The sequence below is a fragment of the Nelumbo nucifera genome, chromosome 5 (genome assembly GCF_055504915.1).
Source record: "Nelumbo nucifera cultivar China Antique chromosome 5, China Antique-T2T, whole genome shotgun sequence".
Classification (NCBI taxonomy): Eukaryota; Viridiplantae; Streptophyta; class Magnoliopsida; order Proteales; family Nelumbonaceae; genus Nelumbo; species Nelumbo nucifera.
In genome coordinates, this window is record NC_142653.1 from 22,189,429 (window position 1) to 22,206,087 (window position 16,659).

The 16,659-nt window shown below is 41.0% G+C and overlaps 1 protein-coding gene and 1 non-coding gene across 5 annotated transcripts in view; one reads left to right on the forward strand and one right to left on the reverse strand.

Annotated features, from left to right (window-relative positions):
- Positions 1–16,659, forward strand: part of LOC104595759 (aminopeptidase P1-like) — a 42,338-nt gene that overhangs the window by 18,655 nt on the left and 7,024 nt on the right. For all 4 annotated transcript variants that reach the window (XM_010256633.3, XM_010256634.3, XM_088887618.1 and 1 more), the window contains 6 exons: positions 6,375–6,441; positions 7,554–7,688; positions 8,777–8,857; positions 9,366–9,420; positions 9,573–9,677; positions 9,788–9,859. In XM_010256633.3, the coding sequence (XP_010254935.1) occupies positions 6,375–6,441; positions 7,554–7,688; positions 8,777–8,857; positions 9,366–9,420; positions 9,573–9,677; positions 9,788–9,859 (515 nt within the window). The remainder of the gene's footprint in view (positions 1–6,374; positions 6,442–7,553; positions 7,689–8,776; positions 8,858–9,365; positions 9,421–9,572; positions 9,678–9,787; positions 9,860–16,659) is intronic.
- LOC148791284 (5S ribosomal RNA) lies at positions 4,454–4,572 on the reverse strand. The gene has a single exon (XR_016076823.1). It is a non-coding gene; the product is annotated as a 5S ribosomal RNA (ribosomal RNA).

Here is a 16,659-nt window from a genome sequence, read left to right on the forward strand (position 1 = left end):
GGCCTATAATCTTTTGGGTGGTTGGCATCATTCTTCTTAGGTATCAAGGCCAAAAAGGTGGCATTAATTCCATGGCTTATAGTGTGATTGTCTTCAAATTCCTTAAAAACTTCAGCTAGATCCTCTTTCAACACCTCCCAACAGTCTTGATAAAAACCCATTGTAAAGCTATCTGGACCCGGAGCCTTGGATCTATCCATTATAAAGACAACTTTCTTAATCTCTTCTTCCTCAAAATCCCTTTCCAGCCACCTTGCCACTCCTTCATCAATTCTTGGCCAATCCACCCTTTCCATGACTGTCCTCTCTCGCAAAGGCCTTCTATAAATCGATTTGAAGTGGTCCACAAATTTTCTGGCTATGTCATCCTGGTTGGTAAACACCTCCTCTCCTATCTCTAGCTTGGTCACAAAATTCTTTCTTCGTCTCCCATTTGCCAAATCATGGAAGAATCTAGTGTTCCCATCGCCTTCCTTAATCCACTTGTGTCTAGATTTTTGTCTCCAACTGATTTCTTCCCTCAATAACACCTCTTCCAAATCCTTTTTTAATTGTCTCCTTAACACTCGGTCCTCCTTAGTCAACCCATTGTGAGATTCCTTTACATCCAAGTTCTCTATTCGAGAGATTAGGTCCAATTTTTGCTCCTCAATTCTACCAAACTGATCTCTATTCCACTCTTTTATTTTGGCTCTCAACCTTTTTAATTTCTTGTGGAACTTGATCTTCTTCCATCTTACCCCCCTCTCCTCCTCACCCCACCACTCCTTCACTTTTTTCACAAAATCTGGATGGGTAAGCCACATATTTTTAAATCTAAAAGGTTTGGGTCCTATAGGAAAAAATTCAGCACCTATTTGGATAGGACAGTGATCGGAGGTGACCCTGGGTAACGCCCTAGCAACCAAGTTTTCCAAACTATTCTCCCAGGCAAGGTTAAATAGGAATCTATCCAGCTTCGAGCACAAAGGGGTTTCCTGAAGGTTGGACCAAGTGTAACTGGCTTGCAGCAGAGGTATTTCCTTCAGATCACAATCTTCAATAAAACCATTAAATTTCCTCATGCTTGTTGAGATTACCTGTTGGGGATTACTGGTTTCATCAGAGAATCTAATGATGTTAAAATCCCCGCCCAGGCACCAAGGACCATCCCATAGCCCCTTGATTGCATATAGTTCCTCCCACATCTCATTCCTCTCTCTATAGGAATTAGGGCCATAAACATTGGTTAAAACCCATACACACCCATTTTCTACATTCTTGCACTTAATGGAAACTGAGAATCTGCCTATCAATTCTTCCACTACTTCCACCACATCCTCCCTCCACAGTGTTACAATCCCCCCCGAGGCTCCCCAAGAAGGAGCCGAGCTCCAACCTAAACCTCTAGACCTCCAAAAACTCCTCACCCATCTCCCATCTAATTCCATCAATTTGGATTCTTGTAATAGCACAATATCAGGTTTTTCCCTTCGGAGTAGGTCTTTGATCACCCTTCTCTTCCTTGCACTCCCTAACCCTCTTACATTCCAGCTAATAATTTTCATCGAGACAAAGTAGCAAAAGAACCCAATAAGAGGTCATATTCTCCTTATTTTAGGCCCTTCCTCTTATCCCCTCTACCACTGAATTCTAAATCCCCCTCAATGTCTGAAATTAGCCTTTCCACTTCAGATCTTTTTTTCTTATTTGTTCCTTTTTTCCCCCCATCCTAATACAACAATCATCCTCTTTCTTTTCTCCATCCTTTCCAGCCAATGTCTGAGGAAGAATTTTACCCTACTCACACTTATTTTGGCTACAACATCTTTCTCCGAGTCCTTCCTTTTTATTTTGTTCCTCCATCATTGTACAGATCAACTCCCAAATTCTGTCCGCCTCCCCCTTACTACTTCCTTCCAACACCCTCTCTCCTCCTTCCACTATCACCCTCTTTCTTGCATCAGAACCTCCAAGATGGGAAGCTGGGATATCTGTTACAGGCAAAGCAAACAAGTCAGTACCTAAAACAGAATTGACACCCATACCTGAAAGAACGGGGGTAGGACTAGAATCACTAGAAATGACTTGCTGATAGGCGGCAACTGGTTTTAAAGCCTTTCCCCTTTTTGGACAAGGTTGTGAAGTAGACATGGTGAAAGAATCACTTCCTGACGACCTACCCACTTGGAAGACCTTTCTGTGTGTTTCCGACACTGGAATACCCACATCCATCCTCACAGCCGATTCTTGTCCTTCTCCACCAACATCCTGTAGTTCATTAGACTCAGGGTCAGCTCCCTCGGCGAAGGGAGGAGTTTTCACAGCTTTAGAACCATTTTCTTCACCATTTCTAGCGTTCTCGCCACCTGCCTCTTCAGTCTCTTCCTCTAGAAACAACAACTCTGTATGCAAACTTTCTGTTTCAAAAAATCATTGTTGCTTTTCAGAGACAGACTTCCCAGACTTTGCGTTTCGTCTCTATCAGAATCGTCATTACTGTTTTGTTCACTCGACCAGTCTTCAATCCTTGTTCTGTTCTCATCACTAGGCTTGAGGTATCTCGGGTTGCGCCTATCTGGTGAGAGACGGTTCGCCAGGTTGGATGGGACCCACTGTAGAGAGCCTCGCGATTGCGAATCTGGAGATTTTTTTGCGCCTGAACTGTTCGAGTGAGAGGAGGGGTTCGGGGTAGAAGAAGATAGACGCTTAATTTCGTCTATCAGCTCGTCCCTCCTCCCAGTCACGTGCTTACTTAAAGTACCCCTCGGCCCATCTATCTTGTAATGGGCCTTGGGCTGAAGCCTATGGGAGCCCACCTTTACAGCCTTTATTTGAGATGCCTTCTCCGGCCCTTCATCAAGTGGATCCACTCGATTGGGCCCTTCATTTCATCCCACGTGACCACTTAAAAGGTCACGCCCCCCTGATTTAATGGTTGAACCAGCAACCTTCCCTGTCTGAGGTTGCTTGTTCAGCCCTCTCCCTTTCGAAACTAGTGAATTTTTGTTTGTTTCCCCTGACACCACCTGCGCAAATGATCTGCCATTTGTCATAATTTTTTCTTGCTTTCTCCAGGTTTGACCTTCCAACTGCCCCACAACTTTTTGGCTTCCCAGAATTTGTTGGCCCTTTTTAGTGAAACATCCCTTCCCATTTGAATTAACCACTCTCACAAGTCCACGTAGTGCTTCTTCTTCCTCCTTCTCCCCTCCAACCATTCGAGCCTCCTTCCACAGCACTGCTTCAATGGAGGAAGCTAACCATACAGAGACAAAGCTCCCCTCTGTTCGTACATCTACCTTTCGTGGAATGTCTTCTGGCTTCACACCACTTAGCAGGATTGCTACTGAGTAAAGATCTCCCCAGAAAGCACCTTTCAAGATTCCTCCACACAACACAGCTATAGATTCTGCTATTTCTTGTTTCCATAGATGGAATGGCAAGCCTATTACACGCACCACCACACCATCTTCGACAAAAAAATCCTTGGAGTTAGATGTTGGATTCCATTTGAAGACTGAATGATCCGAACTCAGCCTGAACATTGATAGCTGATATTTCCAAATCATTCTTTAATGGATCTAGGATGGCTTTACAGTTATCGAAGGGGGTTACTATGAAGACACTCTTCAGCTTCAACCTGGTTGCCAGTAAGTCAGCTACCCTCCTCCAATCATTAACCTTTTCCTTGGCTTGTATCACAAGCTTACTATCCCACTCCTCTCTCTCTAGACCTCCCACCATTCTGTAATGGCCTTTTGTTTTTTTCCATGACCACTGGCCCTTGTTCTACCCTGCTGTTGCTGAGATATACCTTCTCCTCCCTTATGGAGGCTTTTTTCTCATTTGCTACTCTTTGAGCTAAGAATTCTTTGAGCAACCAGTCAACTTCCCCCCAACCTTGGTTCTGTTTTCCTGCTGGTAGACACACCAGTTGCCTTTGTCCCTTACCAAAGAATTCAGCCAAAGCTATGAAGAACCCCTTTCTATTCCTCTTACATTCAACAACATATCTTCTCCCTTCTAATGTACTAAAATCCTGCCAGTTTATCTGCTTACCTTTTGAACAGGCTCCAGCTATGAACTCTCTTAGCCACTCGATCACTTGTAATCCTTCCAGCAGTATTGTACCCTTTTTCGCTTCCCTTACCTTCAGGCTTACCTTCCCCTTAATTCTCATCTCTTCAAACAGGAGTTTTTTTGCTTCTATCTTCAAGGATCTCCTCCACTGACCTGTCTGCACAAACTCCATCCCCTCCATTTTCCCTCCCGTCAAATCAGACATCTTTCAAATGAGCAATAATCAAACCTTCACGTCAATGTGGGGGAAATAGAAGAGATTAGCAATGAGATAACAGAGGGGGAACGGGGAGTGAATTAGATTTTGGTGACAGCATCTGTGGATACCACAGAGAGACTTCCACCTAGTTCAAAATCCCTTGACATAATAGCATAAAATATTAATAAAATTGGGGTGCATCACGAGGACTTCCTAGGAGGTCACCCATCCTAGTACTACTCTCGCCCAAGCACGCTTAACTTCGGAGTTCTGATGGGATCCGGTGCATTAGTGCTGGTATGATCACACCCCTTTATTTCCTTATCATTATAAATGCAGAAATGCAGAATTACATAATTACAAATTTTTAGTGAAAATAAGTTCTCTTGAAGCAGTATACCAAGTCCCAGAAATGCTTCCTCAACTGTATGAGATCTTTGAAAATAAGAAAAACTAATTTGAAAAACTTGCAGCTCAAGCATTTCTATTTGGAAAAAAAAATATCATGCTGGATAGCTAGTGAAAGAAATCAACTAATAAAAAACATGGAACAAGTTAAAAGTAGAATTTTAGTGCTCAAGCTTATATCAATGAGAAGTATAATGCAATGCCTTTATAGGGAAAGAAAAAAAAGGAATTGTATGAAATGAAAGAAAGCGATGCCATAAACTAAACCAAAATTTTACACTCCATTCTTAATAGCACCGAGATCTCACTTGTGCATTTGTTTGGTTGATAAGAAAAGATATATATTGACCAAAGGAGAATAAATGGAAGATAGCAAAGCGGGCTGAATGGCTGAACCACCAGATATAGTGATACTTACTGCAGACCTCAAAAAGGTAAAAGCCTGAAGCAGTACAAAGCAAAAGATAAAGAAGCAATAGAAGAAAAAAATTCCTACTATGGTAAATGGGAAATACCAAAACAATCTTTGATTACGATTTTGTCATAGGAAAGACTATCTGCAACCAAGGACTAGGGATCCATCTGAATTCATTTTGGATACCAGGTTTCTCCCCTCCCTATTGTATTTTCTCAAACCCCAAGGGCTTATGGTGATAGGAATGGCAATGGGATGGGTTTCTCCCCTCCCTATTGTAGTTCTCAAACCCCAAGGGCTTATGGTGATAAGAATGGCAATGGGGTGGGTTCGGGGCAGGGATCATATTCCCCGTCCCCGACCCCAATCCCCGTTGGGGATAAAATTTATCCTCCATCCCCAATCCCCAATGGAGGCAGGTCCCCCGCGGGGACCCGAATCCCTGGAAAAAAATTTAATTAAAAGTATTTTTTGAAAAATAAATTTACTTCAAATAAAATTTTAAAATATCCTCCATCTCTAACCCCGACTCCTATCAGGGATCCCTAGTAATCCCCATTCCTGTCCCCACCCTGCCAAAGCAATCCCCATCCCCAACCCCATCGGGTCGGGGAGGTCGGGTAACTGACGGGGATGGGGAAAATTGCCATCCCTATATGATGATATGGTCCATCTCTCATCTGGTCAATGATCAGCAGAATATCCACCTTAATGCATCCAAAATCCAAGAAGTTCATCAAACCTTTGTCCCTGGAGAAACATTTACATCTTAGCCCTAATGGAATTACCATCTCCAATCAGGAATGAGTAATGAAGGACCATCTCTATCCTTGACTTTTAAAAGTGCTTATATCTTATACATTTCCTCCAATGAGGTAATGCATATAGATGGGGAGTTCTCTTCCTTACTGTTTCGTTCTATTATACTCTACTTAACATCATTGTAACTAATGAAATAGATAAGGAATTTGTGGACTTACAAATCATGCTCTCTCTTTCTCTCTCTCTCTGGAAATATTATGAGTAGTCAAATTGCTGTTTTCTCAGGATTTTGCTTCACAATTAAGGGACTATATGGTTATGATTTTATTGTCTGGGCTTGTGCTTGCATTCCATATTGATGCTGATAAGCTTTTTTGAATGAAACATATAACTAGTTTATTGGATATATATTTGAACTTCAAAGTCTGCTGTCGGGTTGCATGTAATTGTTTTTTGAGAGGAAATATGAACTTTATTACTCAACTTTTTTCTGACTTGTACTTATTATACTGAGACAAACAATGGCAGGGAAACTATGAAACTGACTGAGGTGACTGTAAGTGATAAGTTGGAGGGCTTCCGTGCTTCAAAAGAGGTAAGTGTTTTGTTTAATACTTGATTAATATATGTTGAAATTCAAGAATAAAGTTTTTAATTATGAGATCTCATATACCTTCTGAACTTTTATAAAGGCTTCTGATTCCAATAATTAAATGCTGACACTTCTGTAGCCAATTTCTCTGTCTCTCTTTCTCTTGATCTGTTTTTTTCCCCCACTTGGTATTCATTTTGAATTTTCTTCTGTTCTTTGATTACATTATCAGTTAAATAGAAAACAGTTCTTATTCTTCTTGTTTTCTATTTGAAGATTCTAAACTTCCTTCTATTGATTGTCAACTTCGTGATTCCTTCGCTGTTATTTCTTCAAGTCATAAACTTTTTTTTAACAGCTCACTTTTCCAATACCGATCCAGGTTCTGTTAATCTTTCTACATTTGTATATCTTTTGTTATGGTTGGGCTTTGGCAAAGTCAAATTATTACATATATAGGGAGAAAACGAATAACTGTTCTGCTAAAGCATGAAGTAAAAAAGCATTGTGAGTCTACCTTCTTTAGTAAATAAATAAACTATGTAGAGTATGGTAAATGTTCTCATTCATGTGTTTTTTTTTTTTTTTTTTTGGATTGCTAACAGATTAAGATTTTATTAAGATCTATATGAACAAGATCTAAGCAGTTTGCTAAGCACTGCTCTAGGTAGCTAGCCTTGGTTAGCCATCATTCTTAGCTGCCTATATGCAAAAAGATGTATAGCAGTATTCTCGTTTGTTTTTCAATGGGCTGTTTTGTGTATTATACGGCTAAAACTAATAACAATCTTGGTCAGATTTGTCAACTAAGAAAAAAATTATTCTTTTGAAGATTCTTAGAGACCTTTCTCAAAAAAAAGTTACTTTTGAAGATTCATATTCCTTTTCAAATTCATATTGCATATTTATGAGGTGCATACCTCTCAATAGAGGTGGAAAAAGGTGCATTTCTCATAGCATGGAAAAGGAATGTGCCTGTAGTGAGGTCTATGTTTCATGACTATGCTGTTTATACTTCCAGTTTATGCCTCTTAACACCTGAAAACACTGAAACAAATGTACTGGCCTTTTCCAGATTGTCTTGTTCTGATTCCATGTTTATGGTTTTACTGCAGCATTTCAGGGGTTTAAGCTTTCCTACCATTTCATCGGTTGGTCCTAATGCAGCAATTATTCACTATTCTCCAGACTCAAAAACATGCTCTGAGCTTGATGCTGATAGTATCTACCTATTTGATTCAGGAGCACAGGTATGTCTGAGCTTGCTGATAGTAGTTTTTCAATCTGTTGTTAATGTGGCTAGGTGGACTGGTGACCTGGTCAAAATTCATGTTTGGGTCAACCTGTAACAAGTCAAATCACAAAAGATGTTGACTTAGTCATTGACCCATTGAGCTCAATGATTGGGACATGGACCTGTTCACCTGTTCAATGGGTTGTCATTTTGTATTTTTTTTTTGAAAAATTTTATTGTTATGATATCACAGGTCAACCCATTGACTCAAAGAGTTGAACCAGTGATCCATTCACTAGGGGTTATCATTTCTAGCCTGGCCTAGCCCACAATATATATATATATATTTATTATATGTATAATGTATGTAATATAATGTATATACATATATATGTTTTATTTTGTTTTATATAAAATATAACATATGACATATATACTTTATACATATTATATATCATATGGTATAAAATATTATATATATGTTTAGCATAATATATTTAAAATTATAGGCCTAGAAGCCCAGCCTGGCCTAGCATGGCCCATGATCACCCATATTGTCCACCCGGAGGGAGAAGCAGTTCAGCCTTCAGGCTAGATTTTAAAACGTTGTCGTATGGTCAAAGTCTGGAGTAATGTTGTCTTACCATATAAGGAAAAAACTCTTGTTTAAAAGATGTTTAAGGATGTATACATCCATAGAGTACTCCCTCTACATGATGGAGATAACATGGCTTATCTAGATCACTCATCTAATAGATTGGCTATATCCACAGTGCTTGTCCACATCAGAACCATTGCCCACCTGTGATGACGTGTTTCCCTTTAATGAGTAATGGCAAGTATTGAAATTTTAAGTTTCAAAAAAGAAAGGTTAGAAAAAGGCTATTTTCCATTTTGCCAGAGCCATTTAGCTTTAAATTGCTATAGACATATAGGTTGAGGTGTCAAACAATGGATGTTTATTAAACCTCTACCTGTCTGCTACATGTGACCTCAGTATGTTGAAGTCCTTTTTCTAGATGGGCCGTCTTAAACTTTTGTAGTTTAGGTTTTACTTGTATTAATTTATTTTCCTTACTGAAATTGGTTACGGTGATGTCAAAGTATCTAGATGGAACAACTGACATAACACGGACAGTTCATTTTGGCAAGCCTTCTGCCCATGAGAAAGCATGTTATACTGCGGTTAGTGTGCTTTTATAATCATTCTAATTCTAATCTTGTTCCGTCCTATATTTGCTTCCAGTTTAACCATGATAATGTGTACTGTAAATGAGGTTGCCCTACTTTTTGTTTTTGCATTAATCTTTAATTTGTGAGCTATTTATTTGTACTGGGATTATTTGCTTTTTATGAAATTTCTTGACAAATAATTTCTAATTTTGCAGCACATACAGAATTATTTGCATCTGTGCATGTAGTTTTCCCTATTCTGTGTTTTAATCAAATGATTGCTGATCTTTTATTTGATGGGTGCCTTAATGACCATGAATGCATGCCCTTGTTTAGACATTTTCTAAGTAAATGAGTTATCATTAGTTTTTAGCCATCTCAATATCAACAATTACTTTTCAAAGTCTAATGAGTTTGGATACTAGAAGGTTTAAATTTTCAAATCTATAATTTATTTTGGGCAAAAATCCTGCTAGATAAGATCACTAACAAGTGCTTTATTTGACTGGTGGAAATATAGGTTCTCAAAGGCCACATTGCATTGGATACTGCCAGATTTCCCAATGGCACCAATGGTATTATCAAGTTACTTTTTTTTTCTCCAAAATTTTCTTGGAATTTATTGACCTGGTGTATACTTTCACAAAATGCATCATGCATGTAAACATGTCTATCTGCTTAGTTGGACTTTGTATGTCCATCTTAACTGCAAATTGCTTTGTGGCAGGACACGCTCTTGATATTCTTGCTCGTGTTCCATTATGGAAGGATGGTCTTGATTATCGACATGGTACTGGCCATGGCATTGGGTCTTACCTTTACGTTCATGAAGGTATGTAGACTTTTAGCAGTGATTTTAATTTTCTTTGTTAATGTCACCTCTACTTGATGTGCCTGTAGTCTGATGGGTGCTCCTCGTTTCATTATGTGTATGTTGTGCAGGACCTCATCTAATTAGTTTCAGACCACAAGCTCGAAATGTGCCATTAAAAGTGTCAATGACTGTAACAGATGGTAGGTACCATTCTTTTCACTATTATAATTCTTTGTTTGTTTGTTTTTTTTTTTTGAGAAAAAGGTAAGGTAAGTTTCATTAATAGAAAAAAAAAGTATGGACTTCTGTGGAGAAATCTTGCCTTGAACCAGTGATAGCTGCAGCTTCATGTTTGAATGTATTGGGCCTTACCCTTAGAATGTTATCCCACTAGATAATAATCTCGATGACTTGAAGAGAGTAGCAGAATGGAGGGTTTCAGGGAGGCTGCTAGGTGGAGGAAGACTGTTAAATTGGAGGCAAAGGTTTTCTTACTTGAGGAGTTGATGAGTCAAGGATACCCAAGCTTGAAGATACGAGAAGCAAAGAAGGCAACCATTCTGCTGGTTGGGTTAGAAGTGATTCAATGGCTGAAAGACTTCGTTCAAGTGGCAAGTTTAAAAGGCAAGCAACCAGTCTGGAAGGAGATGACCACTGATACAGGTAAACGGTACGTAGTTGAGTGTAAGAAAAATGCTAAAGGACCTTTCCTAGTTATTTCTGAGTTCCTTGCACAGGGGAGGAAGCAATTAATTTGTGTTCCTGGGGGGAAAAGGAGTCGGGGGTGGAAAGTAATGGCTGAAGCTTTGGATGAAGGATTAGAAAGATTGCAAGTAAATAAGGTAAAGGTATGTGGCGGCTCAGAGGACTCTGGGAAGATGAGGGTTGATCAGATAGCTGATGTACAAAATAGATGCGACTTGCCATCGGTGGCTAGTAAATCCACTTTGCTAGTGAGAAGTCCAGTAAATGATTGGAGAACAAATCCATTTGGGAGAACAAATGGGTTGTGCAAGTGAAAAGTCCAGTAAATGATCGGAGAACATTAGCCAACTTGGTGGCTTCGAAGCTAAAACTGAAGTCCACCTTTGTGCTAAACTCCCTTTGATAGTTGCAGGGCATTATTAGATCCCCTTGAAAATTCCCTGGAGTTCAGGGCCTCGCACTTTCAGGAAGGGTTTGGATCTTTCTGTTTTTAAGTGGACCCCTGTGTCGAACTCAAAATCCTTTTGACATAGTAGATGGGGTGGTAGTGCGTGTTATTGGACTGCCTTTTCATTTGTGGAAGAGTGAAGTAGCAGAGCTTATAGCAACCCTTTGTGTAGCCCGGTTGGAAGGAGCCTTCTGGGGTGACTTACGTTCAGCAGCCATCTTAATCAGCGGAGTCAACCCAGAGGAAATACCCAGAAGGGTGGAAGTGAGTGCAGATGGACTGCAAGTGCCTGTATGGTTGGCTTCCTCCATTGAAGCAAACCTGTGGAGAGAAGCTCGGAGGGAAGGGATGAGAAGGTAGAAGAGGAAGCCTTACGTGGCAGGTTGGGAGTGGAGGGATCAGAAAGAAACAAAGGTTTCACAAAAAAGGATAGACAGACTCTGGGATACACAAGAGGATTAGAGTTTTTAGAAAGTCAGAGACGTGAAGAACAAAGAAAAAGTTCGGTGATAGGGAAATCCTTTGCTCAGGTGGTAGCTTATGGCGCCAAAATTAGTTGTTCAAATTCTTTCTCACGGCCACGGGGGCAAGAAGACAGATGTTTGGGTAAGCACTCCATGGGCCTTTAGTCAGGTTTTTTAGAACCTTTGGGCCAGACAAGTTGTGACCCAGTAATTGGTCACGTGGGAAGTTTAAACCGGGGAAATGGGCCTTTAATACAAGATTCGCAAGGAGTGGGTTAAAAGAAGGCTTCTGGGCCAAGGTCTATGGACTGTTTGAATGAATCAAAGAAGGCACGTGCGTTCATTAAAAGTCACATGACAAGGGATGTCCCTTTGATAGAGGATAGGAACCCTCTACCGTCTTCTTCGTCGAGGTCTCCGTGTCGTTCAATTGAAGGTGCAGCTGTATCGAAGATGAGTTTGTCGCTCCAACTCAACCAAGAACCTAAAGGATCTTTTGCCGGACAGGAGGAATCCTAGGTGTGTTCTCCGGAGTGATTTGGAGAAGCTAGAACTTGACTTCCCCCATGAAGAAGAAGATTGTAGTGACTCTGACGCAGAGCTTTCTGGAGATACAGTTAGCCTAGGAAGCTTTGACTTGAGCTTGTCGAGGAGTGTGCTCGAAGAGGAGTTCTTTGGGACGGAGATTCTCTTCTTGGAGGACAGCTCTTCCGACTTGAAATCTGGTAACGTGCTTGTTGACTGTGAAGTATTGGGGTAGAGAACTTCTGAGCTAGATGTAACTGCGCAGACGAATCCTTCTCTGGTAGGGGAATCCGCTTGGAAAGCTCAGATCGGTCAGGATAGTGGCAACGGGGGACAAGACTCTACCAAAAAGACTAGCTCGGGAACGCCAAAACAGGGGCAGCTCTATAAGCCAGCCTCTGATGTAACCTCCAGTCCAAGTTTCTCCTTCCCCTTGGCCCTAGTACACAACAAACACAAGCATAGGGGTCCGGAAAAATCCAAACCTCCGAAAAAAGTGGTCAAAACTTTCGCGTTCACCCTTCGAACCTCGTCAGTTCAAGTAACCTTGTGATTTCAGTTTTTGGTATTGACCTCTATTCCATGCCTGTGACAGATGCGCCAGCATCCCAGCATCAAGACGTTGTTGCTGAAGCCAGACCTGAACTTGTTGGTGAGTTTGAGAGGAGTGCTTTTATTCTCTAGGAGAGACAAAAAGGATGAATTGGAGAGAATCTTACAAGAAATTTGTGTGTTATTAGAGGAGTATAGTGCAAAGGAGGAAGCTATGAGCCTCAACAACCTTATAGGATCCTCAGAGAAAAATGAGATTATAGATGCAGGAAAAATAGGGCATGAGAATTCAATTAGAAGTCCAAACAAGGTATTTACTGGGAAGTCTGGCAAGGTTATGGAAGAGGGAATAGAAGTGGGGAACTCAAATCAATGGGGAGGAAAAGGAAAAAGAAATAAGAAGAAAAGGTCGGAGGTAGAGAGGTTAATTTCAGATATTGAGGGTGACATTGAATTTAGTGCCCGAGGGGATAGAAGAAAAGAGGCAAAGTAAGGGGACTTTTGGTGGTAGAACAAAAGTTACAAGGGTTAACTAGCAAGTTTTTCTCATGAAGATTGTCAGCTGGAATGTTAGAGGTCTAGGGAGTGCCAAGAAAAGGAGAGTAATTAAGGATCTGCTAAAGAAAGAGAGGCCTGATATAGTCTTGCTACAGGAAACAAAGCTACAAGAGCTCGATAGGAATTGGATTAGAAGTGTGTGGAGAGCCAGAGGAGTGAGTTGGTCCTCATTGCCATCGTGGGGAGGATCTGGAGGTTTGGTTACCATATGGTGGGAACCATATAATTTCTTCCACAAACCTTGTATTTCCATCTGGAGGTTTTGTCCTCCCACAAACCTTGTATTCCATACAATTTCTCCCACATCTCAATCTCTTTAAAATTCAGAAATGTGGATGATGGTTTTATCTGGGTTCTAACCAATTTGTACGAGCCAAATAACTATAGGGAAAGAAACAAGATGCGGGAGGAATTGTATGGAATACAAGGTTTGTGGGAGGGGACCTTGGTGTGTGGGTGGGGATTTTAATGTAATCAGATTTTGTAATGAAACCAGCAACCCACGTCAGACTATCACAACTAGCATGCGAAAATTTAATGAGTTCATCAGTACTTGTGAGTAGAAGGAGATTCCCTTGTTGCAAACTATGTTCACTTGGTCAAATTTTCGAGAAAACCATGTCAGCTCTAAGCTGGATGGATTTCTTTTCAATGAGGGGTGGGAGAATCACTAGAGGGATTTAGTGGCTAGAGCCCTACCTAGAGTTACTTTTGATCACTACCCTATTAAACTCGGCCAAGAATCCTTTGGAAATGGACCAAGACCCTTTAGGCTTGAAAACATGTGGTTAACTCACCCGGATTTTGTGAATAAGATAAAGGAATGGTGGAACGAAGATTTGAGAGGAGTCAAGTGGAAGGGGGTTAGATTCCACAAGAAATTAAAAAGGCTTAGAGCCAAATTGAAGGAGTGGAACAAGGCCCAGTTCGGGAGAGTGGAGGAACAAAAATCCCTCCTAATGACTCAAATTGAAGAGTTAGATGAAAAGGAGAATCAAGATTCTTTGAGTGTGCAAGAAAGAGATATGAGATGGAACTTAAAAAAAAGAGTTGGAAGATGTCCTCTTGAGTGAAGAAATTTCCTGGAGGCAAAAATCAAGGAATTCTTCCATTCCTTAGCCAATGGGAGGAGGAGGAAGATTTTGTGGGTAAGCTAGAGGTCAGTGGTGAAGAGGTTTCCTTTCGGGATGGGATAGCATGCATTTTTGTGGAGCACTTTAAAGCAATATTCAGGAGGCCCTTGAATACTAGGTAGAATCTGGGAGTTTTTGAATGGCAAAGATTGGGAGAGGACTTTAATGTTTGGTTGGAAAGGAGCTTTGAAGAAGAAGAAATAAGACAAGCAATTTTCTCAATGGATAGGTCAAAGGCATCGGATCTAGATGGGTTCACTATGGTTTTCTATCAGGATTGTTGGGAGGTGATTAAAGATGATGTTATTAAGGTTCTTAAGGAGTTTGAAGATGGTTTTAAGGTTAGTCCAGGAGTCAATGCCACCTTCATCGCCCTAATCCCCAAGAAAGGCGAAGGTGCTCTCAAGAAGAATCAAAGTGGTGCTTTCCTCAATTGTTAGTTAGGCTCAAGGAGCTTTTGTACAAGGCAGTCACATAACTGATCAGATATTGATAGCTAATGAATGTGTAGAGGACTTTCGGAGGAGTGGCCGACAAGGGTTTGTATGTAAGCTGGATTTAGAAAAATCCTATGACTTGGTGGATTGGACCTTCCTAGTGGAGGTACTTAGGAATTGTGGTTTTGGAGAGGTGGTGCAAATGGATTTTTGGGTGCATAAGCTCTTTCATTACTTGGTGTTAGTTAATGGCGTTGTAAGGGATTTCTTTCCAGCCTTTAGAGGACTAAGACAAGGAGCAAAATACCAATTACCCACCTCCAATTTGTTGATGATATAATAATCTTTTGTGAAGGGGATGATTTAAAGAGGGTAAGGAACCTTAAAGATTTGATCCTTTTATTTGAAAGTGTTTCCAATTTGAGGATTAATTGGGCCAAAAGTTTGTAGTAGGCATCAATTTGGAGGATAGGATGATTGAGTCTTTTGTGGAGTGCTTAGGTTGCCCCATCTCCTCTTGGCCTATGTCCTACTTGGTCCCCCTCTTGGTGCAAATCCTAAAGAGAGATGCTTTTGGATTCCAGTGTTGGAGAAGTTTGAGAAAAGGTTGGCCTCCTGGAAGAAGAATTACATCTCCCTGGGCGGTAGAGTTACCTTGATTAGGGCCACTTTAGCCTACTTACCAGTTTACTTTCTCTTTGTCTTCAGAATCCCTATCAGGGAATCCAAGAGGTTAGAGAGACTGATGAGGAATTTTCTTTAGGAACCTAGGGAGGAGAAAAGGGATCACTTAGTAAGTTGGGATTTGGTCTGTAGGAATAAAGAACAGGTTGGTTTGGGCTTAGGAAATGTAGCGTGTAAGAATACAGCTTTGCTGGGCAAATGGCTGTGGAGGTGGCCTCAAGAGAGAGGGTCCTTGTGGCATGTGGTTATAGGTAGTATACATGGTTGCTTGGACAATGGTTGGGATGCTGGCTCATCTAGTCAGGCTACTTTGGCTTCACCATGGAAAGCAATTTCAAAGATCCTCCCCGAATTCCTTCGTTATATAAGGTATGATGTTTGTTCTGGGAATTTAGTAAGGTTCTGGTAAGACATTTTGTTGGGTAACTCAGCCCTAAAGGATCTTTTTCCTTCTCTCTATTCAGTTTCCCTGAGGAAAAATGAGATTATGGCCAGGTGTCTTTCTTTTCCTATCACCCCTGGTTCTTTGAATTGAGATTTAGGGTTTAGAAGAGGTCTAAGGGAGGCAGAATTGACTTGTGTGACAGACCTCTTGTTTCTCTTGGCTAATGTTTGTTTGAACCCCCTTAAGTCAGATGAAAGGATTTGGTTCCCTTTTTCTAAAGGTGCCTTTTCAGTTGCTTCTGTTTTCAAAATCCTTTGCTTGTCCTCTGTCTATGTACCCTTTCCTGTTAAGGAAGTTTGGACTAAGCTCATTCCCCCAAAGGTCTCTGTTTGTTGTTGGGAAGTGTTCCTTGGGAAGTTAATACTTTGGACAAGGTGCAGAAGAAAAGGCCTTACTTCTGCTTGTCCCCAAACTGGTGCTCTTTGCAAATCCAATGGTGAGGACTGTTTCCATCTGTTCTTATCTTGCCCTGTTGCTACAGCTATTTGGGGTTGGATTTTGCCCTCTTTCGTTGCAGGTGGCTGCTGCCAGTGGAAGTCTCTCAGTTGTTTGAACCCTCAGTCCTTGGCAATCAATCAGAAAGAGGAAGATTAATGTGGAGATGCATTAGGGCAGCTTCCCTTTGGACTATTTGGGAGGAAAGGAACACTAGAATCTTCCACAATAAGGAAAGAAGCCTTTCTGAGTTGAAGGATTGCATTTTCTTAAGGGCGATACAATGGTTGAGAACAACCTCTTTAGCCCAGTCTTTCTCCTTTGATGACTTATGGAGGAACTGGTCAATGATGGCTAGTACTTCTCATCTTCAAAACAGAGGTTTCTTGTAGTTTGGGTCCCTCCTCCTGAAGGGTTTGTTAAACTAAACTTTGATGGAAGCAGCCAAGGTAAGCCTGGCCCCTCTGGTATAGGAGGAATCTTGAGAGACAAGGACAGCAATATCTTAGCAGTATATTCAGTTCCAGTCGGCTTGGGAGATTCTACCAGAGCAGAGCTATTAGCTGCTGTACAGGGGATTCAGCTAGCCAGCCGACTTGGTATTGAAAGGCTGA